At 40.0% G+C, this 21123-nt stretch overlaps 1 protein-coding gene across 1 annotated transcript in view; it reads right to left on the minus strand.

Annotated features, from left to right (window-relative positions):
• Positions 1-18586: 18586 nt before the first annotated feature.
• LOC116272711 (myocardial zonula adherens protein-like) overlaps positions 18587-21123 on the minus strand; it is a 68060-nt gene continuing 65523 nt past the window's right edge. Inside the window, exon 11 of the mRNA XM_031661475.1 lies at positions 18587-19546. Coding sequence (XP_031517335.1) covers positions 19450-19546 — 97 coding nt within the window. The 3' untranslated portion in view covers positions 18587-19449. The remainder of the gene's footprint in view (positions 19547-21123) is intronic.

The raw sequence follows: 21123 nt of genomic DNA on the forward strand, positions 1-21123 counted from the left end.
GTAAGTGTTTCTTATCAGACTTAAGGTATATGTTGATATTAAATGCTGTGCAGCTTTTCCTGGATTCTAAAAGAAAGAAGGGCATAATGAGGCATGTCTGACCTCCCCTTCCCATCATGGCCTAAGCCAGTCTTTTAGGTTAAATTTGGAGGACCCTGGACTAGAGGAGGAAGTTCATTCAGACGGTTGAGGGGGGGCCTTCAGATTTTATTTTTGGTTTACAGTGGTAAGCGCCCCACAAGCCTCCCTCGCCCCACCTCTGGACCCCAGCTGGAGGCCTTTATTTCCCCCACAGTAGTGAACTCCCCAGGTGCTGATTGTGGGCCACAGGTGTCCCCAAGGCAAGGATGCCTTTCTTTCAGGCCTCAGAATTTTGCCCCCTTCTGTTACCCTTTTTTGGAAGGCCGTCTCTCCTCCCCTTGCCAATTATAAGTCTTGGCTCAAGTCTCACCTCCTCCCTGAACTTTCCTAGGTTATTCCAAACTAAATTTCTCTTTCTTTTGAGCACAACTATAGGGCTTAAAGTTGGAACCTCACTGCATGAAGCATATTATACTTCTCTAATTGTGTTATGTATCAAGATTTCTTTTTCCTTTCCTAACAAAATTATAAAGTCCTTTCTGTGAGGGAGCTATAATTGTACATTTTCTTTCTCCCCTCAGAAACATAGCAGGTACTAATTGACACAATCTCCTTCTCTCATATTTTTTTCTCTACCTTTCCCTCATATTCCTCTTTATCTTAATGAAATGTTTCTTATATACAAATCTTAGACTTTTTACATAATTAATCATAATTACTGTGTAGATATTTTCAGTGCTTTGGGATAGAATCTTTTATATAGTATGGCTTAGGGCTTCAAGATATCATAATACAAATCTGAATTCCTACCAGCATCCAAGCACAAACTGTCTAATTTTGTCAGTAACCAAGAGGCATGGCAAGTGGAAAACATCACTCTACAACAGAAGCAGGTTACTTGCAGGCTATTCACACTTCAGAATGAAAATAGGCAAAGTATTCTTTTATAATTTATCAAACAAACAAAAAATAAGTGTCTAGGACACAAATTTTCACAGCAGTGTCTAGAGAAAAAGATATAAATAACAATGGAGAAATGAAGACTAAAGAGAGAAACAACGAATGCTACAGGTTATACCTGTTTGCAGCTGAACCAAACACTTGAAAGGAAATGGAGCCCACAAACCACAGACAGCTGATCTCTGCTAAAGAATTCCAGTTGCCTGTCAAAGAGCCCATCTGTTATAAAAATGAATCTGGGCAAGTGTTTTGGGGTTTTGTTTGTGTTTTTCAGTGCTCATTTAAAAAAAAAAACTGAATCACTTTTCCAGTGGTACTTGGATTAGTCTCCTGAATGTTGCTCTCAGAGTAAACTAATGAATTTGGCTGCATTTGAAAGGAAAGAAAATTCAAAACAGAATTAAAGGAAATTTTCATTAGTCACACGAGGTGCTGCCAAGATGACCTATAGACATCCCATTACCACGAAGCTACGCAAGGACATTGTTTGAACAAAAACAAGACCTAGGAAGGATTTCCACTTGTCCTTACCTAGTTGAAGATAAAAACTGATAAATCAATTGTAAAATTGATAAACATAAACCTTTAGAATTTACAGGCTGTTCTCCTCTGTTTTCTTGCATTGATTGTCATTGTTGGGGCATGAATGACCACAAAACTGGCCATGATATAGTTGGAGTTGACCAGAATGGCAGCAACAATATTTCCCATCCTAAATATTCTTCTTACTATGTGAGTTTAACACTCCTATCAAGAAATGGGGTTGGTCTTCTCTATCCTTGAATCTGGGCATGCTTATAACTAGAGCAAAAGTGATTTTTCTAGTCTAGATGACAAAAGGTGATGCAACTTCTACCTAGCTTTCTTAAAGTGCTTACTCTTGGAACTCAGTAAGCAAGCCATGAAGAAGCCTGCATTTGTGTAGATATTTTGGCTGTCATCCTAAGCTGAAGGTTCGGCCAACAGGTAGCATCAACCACCAGACATGTAAGTGAGCAAAACTTTGGATAATTTCAGCCCCATCTGTCCAGTTACTTCCAGCCTTCAAGACTTCCAAATTGAAGCCATAGACATTGTGGAGCAGAGACATCTTCACTATGCCCTTTCCAAATTTGGGGTGGTTTATTAAACAGCAGTAGCAACAGGAACTTTATCCAAGGTTAATCCCTTCAGCTATACTATGGATCCCATCTGTTCTTGCTTCTTTGGAGATCTCATTCATTTGTTCAGTAAGTAAATATTTATTAAGCATCTATCATAAGCGAAATACTATTCTAGGATTTGGTGCTGTAACGATGAATAAGGCAAAGAAATTTCCTGTTACATTGAAACTTTTATTCTATCAGCACTACGAGCCACATAGAGAACTAGTACAGAGTGATGTGATAAGGAGTGACTGGTAGACTACTCTGACTGGGTGACTGAGGTTGGGTTTTCTGAGGAGGTCACTTTTAAGCTGGGACTTGAATGACAGATGATCAACTGTGGGAAAATCTGATGGAAAAACATCCCAAGTAGAGAAGGAAGAGAAAATACTAAGACTGTAAAAGGAGAAGGAGCTCAGTATGTTCAAATAACAAAAAAAGGCAATGTGGAAGACTGGGGCTAAATCCAGCAGGGCTTTGTAGACCAGGATATGGAGTTTGGATTTTACCCTAAAAGAAATGGGAAGCCATACGTGGTAGACAGCCTCTAGGATGGCCCCCAGTGTCCCACTCCAATGTAATCCTCTCCCATGGAATGTTGACTGGACTTAACTGATTCACTTCTAAAAAATATGGTAGAAGTGATGGGTACCACTTCCCAGATTAGGGAATAAAAGATTTGAACAGACAATTTACCAGAGAAGATATGTAAGTGAAAAATAAGCACGTGAAAGAGGACCAGTGTTATTAGCCATTAGGAAAATGCAAATTTAAAATACATGGAGATGCTAGGCATGGTGGTTCATGCCTGTAATCCCAGCTACTCAGGAGGCTGAGGTGGGAGGATTGCTTCAGTCCAGAAGTTCAAGACCAGCCTGGGCAACATAGCAAGACTCCATATCCAAGAAAAAAAGAAATAATAAAATCACAATGAGATATTAGTACATGCCTACCAGAAAGACTGAAAAGGATGTAGTAAAGACTGTAAAGGATGTAGAGCAATTGGAACTTTGATACACTGCTAATGGGAATGCAAAATAGTACAACCACTTTGGAAACCAGTTTGGCAGTTTCTTAAAATATACCATTTGACCCAGCCATTCTTCTGCTAGGTTTTTACCTAAGAGAAACAGGTAAGTGAAACCATATATTAATACAAAGGCTTGCACGTAAGTGTCATTACAGCTTTATTTGTAATAGCCCAAAACTAGACACAATTCATTAGTAGGTAAGTGGATAAACATGTTGTAGTTTGTCCATATAATCGAATACTCTGGTACGTGCAACAACTCTGATGAATCTCAATTATACTGAGAAAGAGGCCAGGAAAAAAGTATGACTCCATTTATATATGGAGTCATACTTATATATGTAAGTAATATATAATATATATATATTATATACTTATATATGTAAGTAATTATAAGTAAGTAAGTCATACTTATATATGTATATATACATACTTATATATGGAGTCATACTCATACTGTATGACTCCATTTATATAAAATTGGAAAGTATACGAACTCATCTAAAGCAGATCAGTGATTATCTGATGTCGCAGGGTGGCAGGGAGAGGCTGGCAGGAAGGAAGACAAAGGGGCATGAGGAAACATTTGGGAGTGACAGGGATGCTCAGTACCTTAATTGTGGTGATGGTTATATGGGTGTATTCATCTGCTAAGTCAAAATTACTTATTCTAGAGGTAAAAAGAGAAAATTAAAAAAAAAAATCTTATTGCACGGTATACATTAAATATGTCAGGTGTATAGCATGTCAGTTATACTCCAATAAAGCAGTTAAAAGCTCCCCCAGCTTCCACCTGCCTTCTTTTTTCAGAGATACGCTTCCTAAAAGAATTGTCCACATTCTCTGACTCCATTTCTTCACCATCTTGCAAGCACCATGGATCCCTTCATTGCTGTCAGATTCAAGGAATGTGTCTTAGTCTTTCCCCTTCTCACAGCCTCTGACCCTGTTGAGCACTTTCTCCTTCTTAAAACTCTCTCTTACCATCAATTCCAAGGTACCAATCTCTCCAGGCTTTTAAGCACAGAAGTCTTTTGGGGTTTTGCTCTGGGACTAGAATTAGAGTCAGGGTAGAGGCCTTACCACCTGAATGTCTCAAAGTTTTCTCAGTCTCAACCTGTCCAAAACTGAATTTGCATTTCCCTCCTTCAACCCACTCTTCCTCTCTTAAATTCTGACTTACTTTTTTTCTCTTTTGAGACGAGTCTTGCTCTGTTGCACAGGCTGGAGTGCAGTGGTGTGATGTCGGCACACTGCAACCTCAGCCTTCTCGGCTCAAACAATCCTCCCACCTCAGCCTCCCTCCCAAGTAGCTGGGACTACAGGTGTGTGCCACCACACCTATCTAAATTTTTTTTTAATTTTTTTGTAAAGACAGGGTTTTGCCATGTTGCTGATGCTAGTCTTGAACTCTTGGGTTCAAGAGATCTGCCCGCCTTGGCCTCCCAAAGTGCTGAGATTGCAGGAATGAGCCACCATGGCCGGCCTTTTTTTCTTTAAGAAATTTAATTTTGCTTCCTTCACTTGGATTACTAATGTGGGAGACATTAGTGTCAATGTAGCAAAGACTGAAAGTGTTCAATTTCACACTTGTTGGGCCTCTCAGCGTGAGAGATGGCCCGACCCCCACATGTGGATTGCTGGAGAATGAGGGGGTGGGGGTGTCATGGGGCAATGCAGAAGCATGTCCAGCCTCTATGCCTAGACTTGGCCACAGTGACAGTGGGCCTAGTGGCGGGTATGCAGGCAGTGAAGTGATGATTAGTGGGGAGTTACTACCAAAAGGGAATTTAAAGGAGAGGATAGCCAGAGATTTGGACCAGATGAGGTCACTGGGAATAAAGATCACCAACAAGGGAGCATCATTCTTTTAGAAAAATGGAGACTTCATTGATGACCAGACTTTAGGGTTAGAGAGCTGACTGAGGAGGGGGGGAAGCTAGCTTTTGCTTTGCCCCTACTGTGTGCCTGGCCTTTTGATTACATTTTATTAATTTTATATAATTTTTGCAACAAATAGACCAATGGAACAGAATAGAGAACACCAAAATGGACCCATGCATATGTGGAAACTTGATTCAAGATTTAAGATTAGTGACGAACGAGTGAATTCTCATAAATGGTGCTAGAGAGATTGGTTGTATATATGGGAAAAAGTATTAATATTAATAGTTTCCTTCTTCCAATAGACATGAGGATTAATTCCAGAGGAATTAACAAACTACTATTGAAAACTGAAAAATAATGTTTACAGAAAAGCATTTTAATGATCACAAGTTTAGGAAGGATTTCTTTTTTTTTTTTTTTTTTTTTTTTTTGAGACGGAGTCTCGCTCTGTCACCCAGGCTGGAGTGCAGTGGCCGGATCTCAGCTCACTGCAAGCTCCGCCTCCCGGGTTCACGCCATTCTCCTGCCTCAGCCTCCCGAGTAGCTGGGACTACAGGCGCCTGCGACCTCGCCCGGCTAAGTTTTTGTATTTTTAGTAGAGACGAGGTTTCACTGTGTTAGCCAGGATGGTCTCGATCTCCTGACCTCGTGATCCGCCCGTCTCGGCCTCCCAAAGTGCTGGGATTACAGGCTTGAGCCACCGCGCCCGGCCAGGAAGGATTTCTTAAGACACATTTTACAAACTTTACAGGAAATAATTTGTAAATTAACTATATTAAGGCAAAAACTTTTGTAGTACAGAAGGGTAAAGGCTATTATACATATAAACAGCAAGCTGGCATCCAGAATACAAAAACTCATACTTTACAAAAACAATTCTTATACATCAATAAGCAAAACAAGTCAGCAGAAAAAAAAAGGAAAAATACAAATAGTTCACAGAAGAGGAAACTGGAAAAACTGGAAAACATGCTTTAAAAAAGGATCCTCAACTTCAGGGAAATGCAAAGTAAAAAAAATATTTAAAATTCCAAACTCTTTCTGATTGGAGAAGTAGGAGTGCATGTGTTACAGAGACTAAACTGGCAGAAACACTTAGGAAAGATATGCAGTCACATCTAGTAAACTGGAAGGCATGCCTACTCTGCAATCCAACACACAGCCTTTATGTACTAGCCTTCCTAAGGAAACTGTGTATGTACAAAAGAAGAGGTGTGTCAGAACATTCAATGCCACATTATTTATAGTGGTAGCAAAAATTGAAAACTACATCAATTAAAATGAAGGAACTAAATCTATAGATACCAACAAGGTTTAATCTCCAAAACCTAAGGTTAAGTGAAAAAAGCAAATTGCAGAACAATACCATTTGTTTTAAGATGAGTAACATGCAAATGAATACTGTATATTTCTTTTCTTTGTCAGATTTATTGATATAGTTTACATGTAGTAAAACCCCCCTTTTTAGTGTACAACTCTGCATTTTGACAAATGCATACAGTTCTGCGACGACCACCATAATCATGATATAGAACAGTTCTATCATCCCCCCAAAATGTAGTCAGCCTCTCCATTGAACCCCTACCCCTGGCAACTACTGGTTTGTCTTCTGTCCTAGAGTTTTGCCTTTTCCAGAATGTCATGTAAGTAGAACCATACAGTAGCCTTTTGAATCTGGCTTCTTTCACTTAGCATAATGGTTTTGAGATTCATCTATTGCCACTGCAGGTATCTGTAACCTGATCCTTTTTATTGCTAAGTAGTATTGTATTCTATGGGTGTAGTATTCCATTGTATAAGTTTGTTTATACATTTAACAATTGAAGGGTATTTTAGTTGCTTTAAGTTATTGCTGATTATAAATCAAGTCACTATAAACCTTGTGTATAGGTTTTTGCATGAACATAAGCTTCCATTTTACTTGGGAGTGGCATAACTAGGTCATTGGTAAATGAATATTTCTAAGAATCTACCAAATTGTTTACAAAGTGTCTGTACCATTTTGCACTCCACCAGCAATGTCTCAGGGTTCCAGTTGCTCAACATCTTCATTGACACTTCGTTTTTTTGTTCTTTCCTTTTTTTTTTTTTTTTTTTTTTTTTGAGGTGTAGCCTTGCTCTGTCACCCAGTCTAGAGTGCAGTGGCATGATCCTGGCTCACTGCAACCTCCGCCTCCCGGATTTAAGCGATTCTCCTGCCTCAGCCTTCCGAGTAGCTAGGACTACAGGCACGCACCACCACCCCTGGCTAATTTTTTTGTATTTTTAGTAGAGACAGGGTTTTGCCATGTTGGTCAGGCTGGTCTTGAACTCCTGGCCTCAAGGGATCTCCCCACCTCAGCCTCCCAAAGTCCTGGGATTACAGGTGTGAGCCACTGCGCCCAGCCTGTTTTTGGTTTTGTTATGTTTTGTTTAATTTTAGCCACCAGCCTTCTTGCTCAAGTGCTCAGGCTGGGCTATTTAAGAAAGATTACAGAACTTGCACCAAACATTTTTTATGGTATCAATCATGTTTGTAAAGGAATGTGGAGAACGTTTTCTCCGTGAACAAGTGATATGATCCATGAGAGTTGAGGGGAGTTGGCTGGAAGAGAAGAGAGAGGAACCAAGGGTCATAAATAAGTATGAAGCAAATTCTATTTTCTTTCATGGTTTATCTTGGAATCATGCATTTGAGAATGGAACACACTGATTTTTTTCTCTTTTTTGAGACAGGGTCTCCCTGTCACTCACCCAGGCTGAAGTGTAGTGGCACAATCATAGCTCACTGCAGTCTCAAACTCCTAGGCTCAAAGGTCACTCCTGCTTCAACCTCCCAAGTAGCTGGGACTACTGGTGCACACAACCATACCCAGCTGATTTGTATGTATGTGTGTGTAGAAAGATGGGGTCTGGCTATATTGCCCAGGGCTTGTCTGGAACTCCTGGGCTCATGTGATCCTCCCATCTTGGCCTCCCAAAGTTCTGAGATTACAGATGTAAGCCTCCATGCCCAGTCACATTCTGAATTTTTAAACAAACCAAAACAATGGTCATAGCTCATGAAAAATTACTTAGGAATGGTACACAGAGGACTTTATTGAACAATAATGACTGACATCTGTGTGTCATTTTACAAAACCATCCCTTCCAGCCAGTCCCCCAGACTGCTTTCTCACACTTTACAGGGGAGGAGACAAGAGCTAGGACCTCCTGACTTGTTTGCCTAGGGGCTACATTCACCACACTACCCCATGTATCCCTCAGTGCAGAGCTTCACAGAGAAATGACGGGAGCCTGGTTGGTGAGGGATGAGGAACCAAGGGAAGGAACAAGGAATTGGAATTGGGTATGAGAAAAACAGTGAAAAAAGGAAAGAGAAAGGAACTGGTAAAGACGGAGATGAAAAAGTGGAAGGGGCAATAAAAGGAATCACATTTCTCTGCAAAGAAATCAGAAATATAAAGCTCTAAACATAAGTCCTTAGGAATTCACAGATACATTTTTTGTTTCCCTTCCAGCTCTAAAATTCTATACTTCTACAAAATGCCACATTTCCCCTCTTTATATTTCACTGTGATCCCATGGCAACAAAAGATTTTCCTCCACTACCCAAGGGTTTAGGCTGTAAAGTGCCTGCACTCCACACTAAAAGTAAATTCTTGCATTAGTTACCCAAGTTGTTTGAAATGACGAACCAAATTTTCAGCTCATATCTCCCTTTTTATCAGCAAATAGTAATTTAAAGCCATTTGCCTGGGCTATGGTTCCCGGGTGACAGACTACGGCCTATTAAAATTAATCCTGACAGAAGATCCTTGCTGCTTTCTCCAACCCCATTTAGGCCATTGGTTTATGAACAGGATGAACAGACGGCCCATCCCAGAGGGCTTGAGGGAGGAAGCATGTTAAAATGGCTGCCTGCATCTTTGTTTGCTCAGCTGCCTGGAAAAACTAGGACTAAGGGAAATGGGATTAATCAAGGGGGCAGTTGCCCATGGGGAAAAAAAAAAAATACAAAGACTGTGGTGAGAAAATCTCAGCCAAGTAAGGTTCAAGTTGGAGGAAAAGAACCCTTTTCTCTTAATACTGTCACATGGCTAAAATGTTGTTTAGTGACAAATCTTCCATTTCAGGTCACCACTGTGTTTTATGATCTTGGTAGTGTGGGAAGACATAATTTTTAAAATTATTAAAAGTTTGGTACTCTGAAATTTCATGTAAGTTTACTTTTTAATAAGCAAATGTAATGAAGATTGCTGGTTAGATATGTGACCAACTGAATTGTGATTGAATAATAAAACTTGGTAAGATTTTTTAGTATGAAAAAACTCACAAACTGTGAAACCAAAATCCTTGAAGGAGCACATAATCTTTGACACAGACTATATAGACATTGTAGCTAAGCCCCCTCCTCTCAGTTTAAGACATAAAATCTTAAACAAGATTAAAAATACCTTCCCCTCTCTTTGACTTATTTTCCTTCCCTTTCACACATCGAGTGAAATTCCACCAATAAGAAGATTATATGGTGAACAAATATCTTCCTTTGAGAAGACAAATGATCTATTAGTAATTTACATGTGAGTATTAATTAGTTCTAAAAGGCTTCCTCATAACAGCCTAGTTAAGGTGGTGGCCTACACTCAAAGAGTGAAATTTGTTTAGAAGGGAAAGGGAGAAAATGGAGAGAATTTTGAGTAATGTGAGAAGAAGAACACACCAGAGAGACTATTACATCAGTGAGTTTAGGATAATAGGAAGACTCCAGAGTACTCATCTCCAGAATTTGGAGAGTATGTAGGGCAGGAAAGTAGGAGGATATCAAAGCTAAACTTTGCTTAGAATTGGTTCATATTCTATGCTGGAGGGCAGAGTGTCCTACACTTAAATGGGCCTCACTGAAGATTTTTCATAAAACATCCAGTATATCATATAAGTCTGGCTATAAAAATTATTTAACTCATAAAATATCAGATAAACTATGTTTATACTTCCTTTGTGATTGAGGAAAAATAGTCTGCACATATATTTATGAGAAAACAAAAAAGGAGTGAGGGAGGTAATTTGCAAAGTCACTACAGGATGAGATTTCATAAGATCCTTTCAGGTTTCAACCTGAAAGGAGGTAGTTGTCTTTTTAGTGGATGGAAAGAACCAGTTTCTGCTACAGTGTGAGCATACCATGGCTCTCACTCTTTGAAGTCTGAGGTACATCAGAGGCTATGAGATAAATAAACCAGTGATCAGCAGCAGGCTAGAGTTAGAGAAAACCAGCTAACCCCTCTCCTCTCACTAGACCTGGCCAGAGTCAATGTCTGGTCACCTTTCATTTCCATCTTACCTGAGAAAGAACACAGCTCTGAAAATCATCAGCAGCAGGGAGCTGGAGAGGAGTAAGGGATGTCCATGAAATACATAGAAGAATTATTCAGGAAAAAAAAATCCTCAGCAATTTTCTTCCTGAAAATTGGGAGGAGAGAATAGTCAATCATAGTGTATAGGGCAATAAAGGTAATCCAGATGAGAGAATGAAGGTGGTGGTAGGAAAATTTGTCAACCCTCAACAATGTTTTTATGGGTCAGGGTTTGTGGATCACTAACTTTGTGGCAAGTTAGTTAACTCTTCTGAACCTCAGCTTCCTCCTGCTTAAAACGAGAGTATTGAACCAAAGTCCAAGATACCTCTCAACACTTAAAAGTATATGATTCTAGTATGATGAATGTTATAATACATTCTCTGGCAACATCTGCATCTATTTAAGCTCATAAATGTTGAGAAGAAATATTTGGTATGCAGTCAAACCAGGAAGCAAGTAGCTCCCTTTAAATAAATGCTCACCCAACACTGCTGGAGCTCCAGGCTTATCAGCCTTTGCTGGACTCCCATAGTTGTGCATGTCTTGCAGCCCTGGATAATGTTTCCCATCACCTAGAATTCTTGGACTTCATTTAATTTTTATATCTAATGGATGACAGCTCTGAGTAACTTAAAATTGTTTATAAGGTTAAAAAAGTGAAGTTGTCAAAATAGTAGAAGACAAGCAAACTGTTATGAATGATGTGGAAGGGCATCACCTCAAGCAGACTGAAGAAAGTTAGTATGAAGGAATAAATATCCTCTTCATAATATACAGCAAGAAAAACATTAGATAATGTAAGTCAGGGGTGGCAAATTGTCGGTCTTTGGCCACATTCAAACTACAGATGGGTGTGTTTGGCAGCACAGTGTTTTTCAGACTTAGGAATTTGAGTGACTTTAGGATAGGCATGTTCTTATAGCCCAGGGAAGTATCCTCCCCTGCTCCCATCAGTTACTGGCCCCGTTATCCTACCCTTCTCACCTGCAGGCAAACTTCTTGGGTACCAGGGCGTTTGAATTTGGGCACGAGAGGCAAGTGTAAATAAAACACTTAACCTGACTCTTTTATTTTCTGAGGCTACAATTAATACCATGGAAACTTCCTAGATTACTGGTAGAAGATATATACTTGTTACAGGAAAGTGTTCTTTACCTCTGAATCTCAAAGTTTTTATAAGGCCTTCTGTGTTTTAAGAATCCTCGCAAAAAATAAGAACTTTTACATTTAAAGCAATTTTAAAAAGAATCCTCAAAAATGGTTCTCAGATAATTCACGGAATTAATGTTCCTCCAGATTATAAACTTCATCAAGATTACAACTTTTTTTTTAGAATCAAGTGTAAAAATTGAATTTTATTTTTATTTCTACCTTAGTACACCCTTCAATGAGGACTCAGTCCTTTTGGAGGAAATAATTCCTTTGTTTTATAGTCAGATGAATAGGTACTGTAGTCAAAGGATATAATCCTGTCATTGGGAACAATTCCTAAAGAATTGTTTGCAACCATCTCAAACAACATATAGGCATAGTTTTCGAAGCTTGATTAAACACTCTTACCTATTTTTAAAAAGCCATTTTAAAAAGATCAAATAAAATTATGAATCTTCATGATTATCATAGAAAAATTAGCATCTTTACAACTACATTTTATGCTCTAAATTTCATATTGGGGATTTTGTAACCAAAAAAAGGATCAACTTAAGACAGCCCTATTTGCCCTTCCCTTTAACACCCCAAAAATGTTTACATAAATTTGTGGGCACCACAAAGATATTTTATTTTAAGGTTGGGCTACAAAGTGATCAGTTAAATTTTTTTTTTTTTTTTCAGTCTGAGTGTGTTTTGTTTAGGAGGTAGCAAGTTAAGAGGAAAGGGGAGAATTAAAATATTTGCAAGATGTCATTAATCTCCAGCGAGAGCCTAGAGTTGTTTTTTTTCCCCCCACTTCATTTCAGAACTAATCCAGCTTTCTGTTATTTGGCTCAGAAAAGTCTTAAATCTGTAACAAGAGAGTAACTTCCTGTTCTCAAGAGTATGGCTGCCAAAGAAAACATTTACAAGAAAAGTCCCAGGGCCAAAAAATTGCCTACTAATTATTTCTCAACCCCCCTCCTACCCCTAAATCAGGAAGGTGAATCCTGTAAACGCTCTGTGTTAAAACTTGAAAAATTAAGAGAAAACCATCAAGAACTGTTTGCCATTTATTTATAATTGATTGCATTCAGATTATATCAAGTTTATGGCCCTTGGGCATAAATGAATGTTTCTTATGATATTTTGTTCGGAATCCCACAAAGCTTATACTATACCTTTTCTAAAATACGCTATGGAGGTTTTTCCCAGTACCTTTCCAGCTAAGGAAGAGCAGAGCAGTCACTGACATCCAGGAACCAGTCTAGTGCTCCCAACTTGGGCTGCAGTGTTGCTAGGAGCTGGCCTGACACAGCAAGGGCTTGATGTTATCCTTGGTGACCTGTTTATTCAATGCAGTCCCAAGGAAAATCCCAATAGCCCTTTTGTAGAACTTGACAGACTGTAAAATTCGTATAGAAATGCAAAGGACCTAGAATAGCCCAATCAACTTAGAAAAACATAATTAGAGAGCCTATGCTACCTGACTTTATGGCCAATGATAAAGCTATAGCAAACAAGACAGCATAGTATTAGTGTCAAGATAAGCAACTAGATCAATGTACCAGTATAGAGAGTATAGAAATAGATTTATGCATATATGACCAGTGGAAAATGGGTAGTCTTTTCAATAAATAGTGCTAAAACAATTAGATATCCTCATGCAAAAACAAAAAACAACTGTATTTTTCACACCATGTATTAGTTTTCTAATCCTGCCTAATGAATTACCCCAAGGTTTAGCAGCACTTGCCTTCTGGTCTCTTTGCTTCTGTTCTCTCTTTTTTAGAAACTCATCTTTAGTCTCCCTTTTAGGCCTTTCCTTCCCTGACGAAGTAAAATAAATTATTCTTAAATTCACATCTAAAGAAAAGGAGATACAGTTTATTTAACCGCCTGTTTATCCAGTGGCATTTACCCCCTCCTATTTGTCTTCTGCACAATCCCATTCACTAGCATTCATTAAGTCTCTATGTCCAATAAGAAGAAATCTTTGGGTTTGCAAATATTCTTGGTGCCAATACTGGTTTCCCAATAATTATTAGTAATAGTAGCAGGAGTCAATTATTGGCATGTCTCTGATGCACTGCTAGGAAATTTGTCAACGCTATTCCGTGATCTGTGCAGCAAGCCTGGGTGGGCGATGCAGTTCCATTTAATTCATTACAAATCTGCATCCTGGGCACAGAGCCTCAAAGTGCTGCAGTGACCTGACCAAGGAGGTATTGTGATTTAATGGCAGACCTGGGACTGACTCCAGGCCTCCCACCTGTGTTCTGAAATCAGACAGGTCTGGGTGGTTTCAGACAATTTTCACATATTTTTGAGTTTCAATTTCCTTATCCATGAAATGGTGGTAATAACATCTTCCAGGCAGGACTGTTATAAAGACTCAGTGTATGTGTGCTGCATCCAGCTCAGTAACTCCTGGTATCCTTTACTTCCCCCAAGCCGAGGCTTTTTTCTGGAATACTCCTCATTTGTAGATTTCTTCATGCTTATCAAGATTCACAATGGGTTCCCTCCAAATGACTAGTGTACCCTTTATGGGACACTGTCCCTGAGGAGTTTATGTCACTGGAGAGATAATAAATGGACACGAAGACTAGTTATGAGATGTAAGAATAAAGAAGGGGCTGAAAATAAGTTCCTCTGTGGTTCAGACATGGGAACTATCAGGAGGGCCTGGACTCGCTGGAAAAGATTTTGGAGAGAGCAAGGGTCTCGAGGCGCATGTCTTTGTCTTCCAAGCACCTGGCATGTGCTGGGTGAACTGAACTGGCCCTCTCAGTTTGGCTGTCAACAAGAGCACCATGGCCCAATGGGGCCTCAGCCAGGACCCATTCCTGTCACCCCCACTTCTTGCCCTGGTGACCACCCTAGAATTCCTGGAGCAGGCAGATGGCATTCACTGGGGAGAAGGTGGGTGCTCAGAGTGGACACATGGACCAGCTCAGGGTTCAGCCTTGGTTGGTGCACCCTCCAACCACTTCGCAGATGTTGATCTTCTGTCCCAGGCTATCCCTGAAATAGGGGGCATGCCCCACTCAGAGTCAAACCACATCTTAGGCATGTGGCCTGAGTGACAGACTCTTGATGCTGGCTCACTAAGCAGCAGGACTTCTCTGATTCCTGGATCCTGAGGGACACTTGCTCCTTCTGAGTTCATCCTGTTTCCTATGGGCTGCCCAGGCACTTTCTGGGCCTTAGGGAACCTCCAGGCCCACAGCTCACACCTGCATGTCCCTGAGTTCTGATATCCACAGGCAATATGCTGAAGGAAATTTGTTCACCACCTGTTTTGGGGGCAGGTCTCCCTAAAGAAAGCAATGTTATACACTCTGTTTCTCATTCCTCATGTTGGCAAAAGGGTCAGGAAGTCACATTCTCAGCCTGTTAGTGAGAATTTCAATGGATTCAAATTTCCATAGGCCATATCAGGCCATACGCACCAAAAGACTTAAAATGTGCATACCTTTTGACCAGACAATTCCTCTAGGAATTGATCTGGAGAAAATAATCAGGCAAGTGTGCAAAAACGTGTGCACAAGATGGTTCATCAGAGGACTGCTGAAGAAAAGTAAAGACAACATCCAAAATTCCAACACTAAGGGATGGGTCAAATAAATTATGGCACATCAAAAAATGGAATCCAATTACCTATAAGAAGCAATGGTGTAGATTATATATATAGTATATATATGCTTTTTGCTTACTTTATGTATATGTGTATATTTCTATATATAATACATATATATACTTTTTGCTTACTTTATATGTATGTATATATAAAGTAAGCAAACTTACTATATATAAAGTATATATATATAAAGTAAGAAAACTTACTATATATATAAACTATATAAAGTGTGTGTGTGTATATATATATTTTTATATATCAAGTAAGCAAAAAGTAACTACAAAAGTATGTAATGATAATAGGTAGCATCTATTAAGTGCTTATTATGTGCCAAGCACTATTCTAAGAACCATGCAGGCATTAACTCATTTACTCTTCACACCAACCCCATTAGGAAAGAACTCTCCCAGTTCCAATTTTACATCCCTCAGACAGGTTTGTGACTTACCCATGTGCACACCAGTGATTCAGCTCAGGTAGTTGACTCGAGTGTTCCCATGTTCTTAAAAATCACACGATTCTGCTTCTCAGTATAGGGTCCTATTTGTTTTAAAAACAAAGTAAGTGGGGTGTGTGTGTGTCTGTTTTAAAAGTCTGGAAGGACTGGAATGAAAATATTAAGTGGAAGCATTATTATAGGATGTTGTTTTTATTTTTTTAAAACCTTTACATACACTGCTGCTTTCCATTTCAGTGAGATAAATTTACTATGAAATGTTAGAGTTCATTCTCCCAATTTTACATAATACCCTGCTCATGAAGAGGTTGATGAATGTCAGTCCTTTAGATGGAAGGTTGAGGGGCACTAGAGTTAATGTTGACAAAGGATCTGGAAGGATTATCTCTTAGTTTCAGTTTCAGTCTGTACAATTTAGGAAATCTCTATAATAGTCTTCTTGAGTAGTTCAAATCATGTTTAGAATTTTCCATATGTTGAAGATATATTTTAAAATACAAAGGCCCAAGCTGTAGAATGGTCCGTGGAATTGTCGGCATCACACTACCTGACTTCAAACTATACTACAAGGCTACAGTAACCAAAACAGCATGGTACTGGTACCAAAACAGATATATAGACCAATGGAACAGAACAGAGCCCTTAGAAATAATACCACATATCTACAGCCATCTGATCTTTGACAAACCTGACAAAAACAAGAAATGGGGAAAGGATTCCCTATTTAATAAATGGTGCTGGGAAAATTGGTAGCCATAAGTAGAAAGCTGAAACTGGATCCTTTCCTTACTCCTTATACAAAAATTAATTCAAGATGGATTAGAGACTTAAATGTTAGACCTAAAACCATAAAAACCCTAGAAGAAAACCTAGGTAATACCATTCAGGACATAGGCATGGGCAAGGACTTCATGTCTAAAACACCAAAAGCAATGGCAACAAAAGCCAAAATTGACAAATGGGATCTCATTAAACTAAAGAGCTTCTCCACAGCAAAAGAAACTACCATCAGAGTAAATAGGCAACCTACAGAATGGGAGAAAATTTTTGCAATCTACTCATCTGACAAAGGGCTAATATCCAGAACCTATAAAGAACTCAATCCAATTTACAAGAAAAAAACAAACAATCCCATCAAAAAGTGGGCAAAGGATATGAACAGACACTTCTCAAAAGAAGGCATTCATACAGCCAACAGACACATGAAAAAATGCTCATCATCACTCACCATCAGAGAAATGCAAATCAAAACCACAATGAGATACCATCTCACACCAATTAGAATGGCAATCATTAAAAAATCAGGAAACAACAGGTGCTGGAAAGGATGTGGAGAAATAGGAACACTTTTACACTGTTGGTGGGACTGTAAACTAGTTCGACCATTGTGGAAAACAGTGTGGAGATTCCTCAAGGATCTAGAACTGGAAATACCATTTGACCCAGTCATCCCATTACTGGGTATATACCCAAAGGATTATAAGTCATGCTGCTATAAAGACACATGCACATGTATGTTTATTGCGGCACTATTCACAATAGCAAAGACTTGAAATCAACCCAAATGTCCATCCCTGACAGACTGGATTAAGAAAATGTGGCACATATACACCATGGAATACTATGCAGCTATAAAAAAGGATGAGTTCGTGTCCTTTATAGGAACATGGATGCAGCTGGAAACCATCATTCTCAGCAAACTATCTCAAGAACAGAAAGCCAAATATCGCATATTCTCACTCATAGGTGGGAATTGAACAATGAGATCACTTGGACACAGGAAGGGGAACATCACACACCGGGTCCTATTGTGGGGAGGGGGTAGTGGGGAGGGATAGCATTAGGTGATATACCTAATGTAAATGACGAGTTAATGGGTACAGCACACCAACATGGCACGTGTATACATATGTAACAAACCTGCACATTGTGCACATGTACCCTAGAACTTAAAGTATAATAATAAAAAATAAATAAATAAATAAAATTACGTTTTTCTTTTCCTTGCTTGTTGTAAGAGAGAGAGAAAGAAGTGAATGTGGAAGTGTTGGCAGAGTAGTTTTCATTTCTACCTTGGTCTCATTAAAATTGACATTTTTAAGTCACTGCATTTCACTTAGAAACTGCTTCCAGACCAGTTTCTCCAGGGGGATGGGCTTCCAGGACCCTCTGCCTCTCTCTGAGTCCAGCTTCCATATCTCCTGTCCTAAGGACAGCTTTTTCCCTAAGTGCTCCTCTTTGGTGGCTGCCATAGAGCATGGTTTTTTGCTGCTAGAATAGCTCCAGTGGTGAGACTCAACCAGCAGTCAGCAGTGCTCTAAAACCTCCAGAATGACAGCAATCACTGCCTACGTGCCTGGCAGTGCCCAGTCCCTATGTGGGAATGACCTCATGTGGCACTCACATCAGCCTATCAAGTAGGTGTGATGATCCCAGGTTTTTAAAGGATGAAACTAATATTCAGAGAGCTTTGATGACTCGCCCAAGGTCCCACAGACATTGTTTAAATACAAATTTGGCTCCCAAATGCACATTTTCCTCTTAGCATGGTTCTGACTCACAGTGATTTATCTAACTGAGTTGCTTTGCTTTCTTACTTTTTTATTTCTTTGGTTTTTTGGAAGTGGAGACAGTAAGGGGTGAGAGATTTGAGGAAAGGTTTAAAAGTAAAATCCATTTGTGTACTTTGTGATCATTAATGTATCTTGCTTTTTCCACATGGTGTATTAACTAAATTTCAGGAATTAAAAAGACAGAGAGGCCCCATGACACACAGACAATCTTATGGCTTACAGATGCTTCTGTGGATTGTACTGTCTGGAAGATCATGTGATCTGACTTTGACACTCATTCCAGAGCCTGATCTGCTCTCTGCCCCTTCTACATGGTCATGGATGAAACACAGAGACAACATTAGTAGAAAATATATGGTATTTATTAAACATATGTGACATAGGTTATAATATCAAAGTACAGCATGCATGAACAGATTATTCATTCGTTTAACAAAAACACCAATTGATACTGAAAACGTTTAATGATTAAATTTCCATGACATATAAAATTCTCTTTAAGTTAAAGTGAGAAAGAAAAAAAAATCACAAGTTGAATAAATACAGTGATTTCAGCTGGTCCAATGAAAGCATAAGGCACAAATTAAACCAAGGGACTAGCGCATCGGCATGAAGCTCGTCTGGCCCACACAAGTCTCTAACTGCGGCTCCCATGACCCTGCACAGATGCTTGGGACCAAGAGGAAAGAGCACCTGCAGCCTGGGAACCCTCCCTTCCAGGTTCAAGTTTGGCTGGGTGCCCATGCTCCTTGTGGACAGGCCTCTCTGTACCAGAGAAACGCTGCCTCTAATACTTTTATGGGTAATCAAGACCTTCATGCTCTATCAAACGATCCTGGCATGAATAACATGAAACTTCAAATTAATGTCCTTTTCCCTCCCAACCAAAGTCTAGCAAATAAAATACATTGTGAGGGAATCCTCCTGATAGGATTTCAGTATCTACAAAGAAAACAAATGATGGCACAGTACAGCAGGGTATGCCGGGTGGGTGTCTGAAACGTGACCTTGTATATCCCTCTCTTACCTGCCCACTCCACCTTCACTTTCCTTCCTGTCTTAGAAGTGGATCAGAGCCTCAGCGATTTCCATTTCGGCTTACACTGTGTATAGGGGAAACAAGAGTCACCCTTCCCAAAGGATTTCAAGCCACAGGGTTCCAGAGCCTTTGTCCACTTATAAAAAGTATGCGCCTCTGAGTGCCTAAGTCAGAGTTTTCTTCATGGTTAACTCCAGGACTCTTGTGTATGGGGTGTAGTTCCTAGAAGGCATCACGATTTCACGAGTCCTGCCTGTTTGACTGAGAAATGAGAAAAGGCAGGTCAGGAAAATGAAACAAACCCCCCTATGTGCTTCACATGTTAAGACAACTCTAGAAAATGGTGTTTACGCACATAAAAATAAAAAGACGATAATGCAGCTTAATATTTCATTTAAATATTACAAAGGGGCCCTGCAATGGACTTAATGTTTATGTTTTCCCAAATTCATATGTTGAAATCCTAACCCCTAAGGTGATGTATTAGGAGATGGGGTCTTTGGAAGGTGATTAGGTCATGAGGGTGGAGCCCTCATGAATGGGATTAGTGGCCTTATAAGAGAGGTCCCAGGACCAGCGTCATGACTCACACCTGTAATCCCAGCACTTTGGAAGGCTGAGGCAGGCAGATCACCTGAAGTTGGGAGTTCGTGACCAGCCTGACCAACATGGAGAAACCCCGTCTCTACTAAAAATACAAAATTAGCCAGGCGTGGTGGCGCATGCCTGTATCCCAGCTACTCAGGAGGTTGAGCAGGAGAATCGCTTGAACCCAGGAGGCAGAGGTTGTGATGAGCCGAGTTCATGCCATTGCACTCCAGCCTGGGCAACAAAAGCGAAACTCCGTCTCAAAAAAAAAAAAAAAAGAGGCCCCAGAAATATTCATCATCCCTTCTGCTATGTGAGGACATAGCAAGAAGACACTATCCATGAACCAGAAAGCAAGCCCTCGCCAGAAACTGGATCTGCTGGCACCTTGGTCTTAGATATCCCAGCCTTCAGAACTGTGAGAAATACATTTCTATTGCTTATAAGCTAACTAGTTTCTGGTACTTTCTTATGGCAGCCTGAACAGACTATGACAGGTTAAAAATAAAAAAGTTATTTTTAGCAACCTGTAAAGGTTGTACTAGGCATCCATGGTTCAGAAAAATATGAAACATGCATTCAAGGGACTTGTCACCTGGTGGGAAAGATATAACATAAAAAATTTTCATGTACTGTGTTAGCAACTATAACAGAGATGTAACAGCTGTGCTGGGCATTCTTCTTTTGCCATCCAACCCTACTCTCCCCCTTCTCCACCCTACTCTGTGGCCTGGAAAGGTGAGCATCAAGGGGTTCCCTTGCCCTTCAAATTCAGTTCCTGTTGGCCTACTGCAAGGTGGTAGCAGGGGATCAGGGAATGAGAGGACAAAGAGGTCAGGACATTTGTCCCTTCCCAGCCAGGCTGCAGGTTGGTAGTTGGCAGCATCCCTCTACCAGGGTCCCTAGCTATAGCTCCCCAACTTGTTCTCGTCCCCTGGCTTTCTCCCCTGCCTCCCCAGGCAAAGGCAAAAGACAGTGCCTTCCACTGTCACTAGCTCCAGAGCTTGCCACTGTCCCTTGTTTATTTCCCTTAATGTTGCCCAAACATCCACAACAGTCCCTTCATTTAACTCTCAAGCCTCCCTTCCCGCCATGACCTGAACAAAATAAGCATGAAGACATGATGGGAAAATTGAGGGCAGAACAATTTAGAACCACCAGGAAATTCACATCTGGAAATTCACACAGAGAAGGTGAATCTTGAAGGATGCCTAGCATTCACCAAGTGGGCAAAGCAGGGATGGTAACTC

This window comes from Papio anubis, unplaced genomic scaffold, assembly GCF_008728515.1.
Source record: "Papio anubis isolate 15944 unplaced genomic scaffold, Panubis1.0 scaffold171, whole genome shotgun sequence".
Lineage (NCBI taxonomy): Eukaryota > Metazoa > Chordata > Mammalia > Primates > Cercopithecidae > Papio > Papio anubis.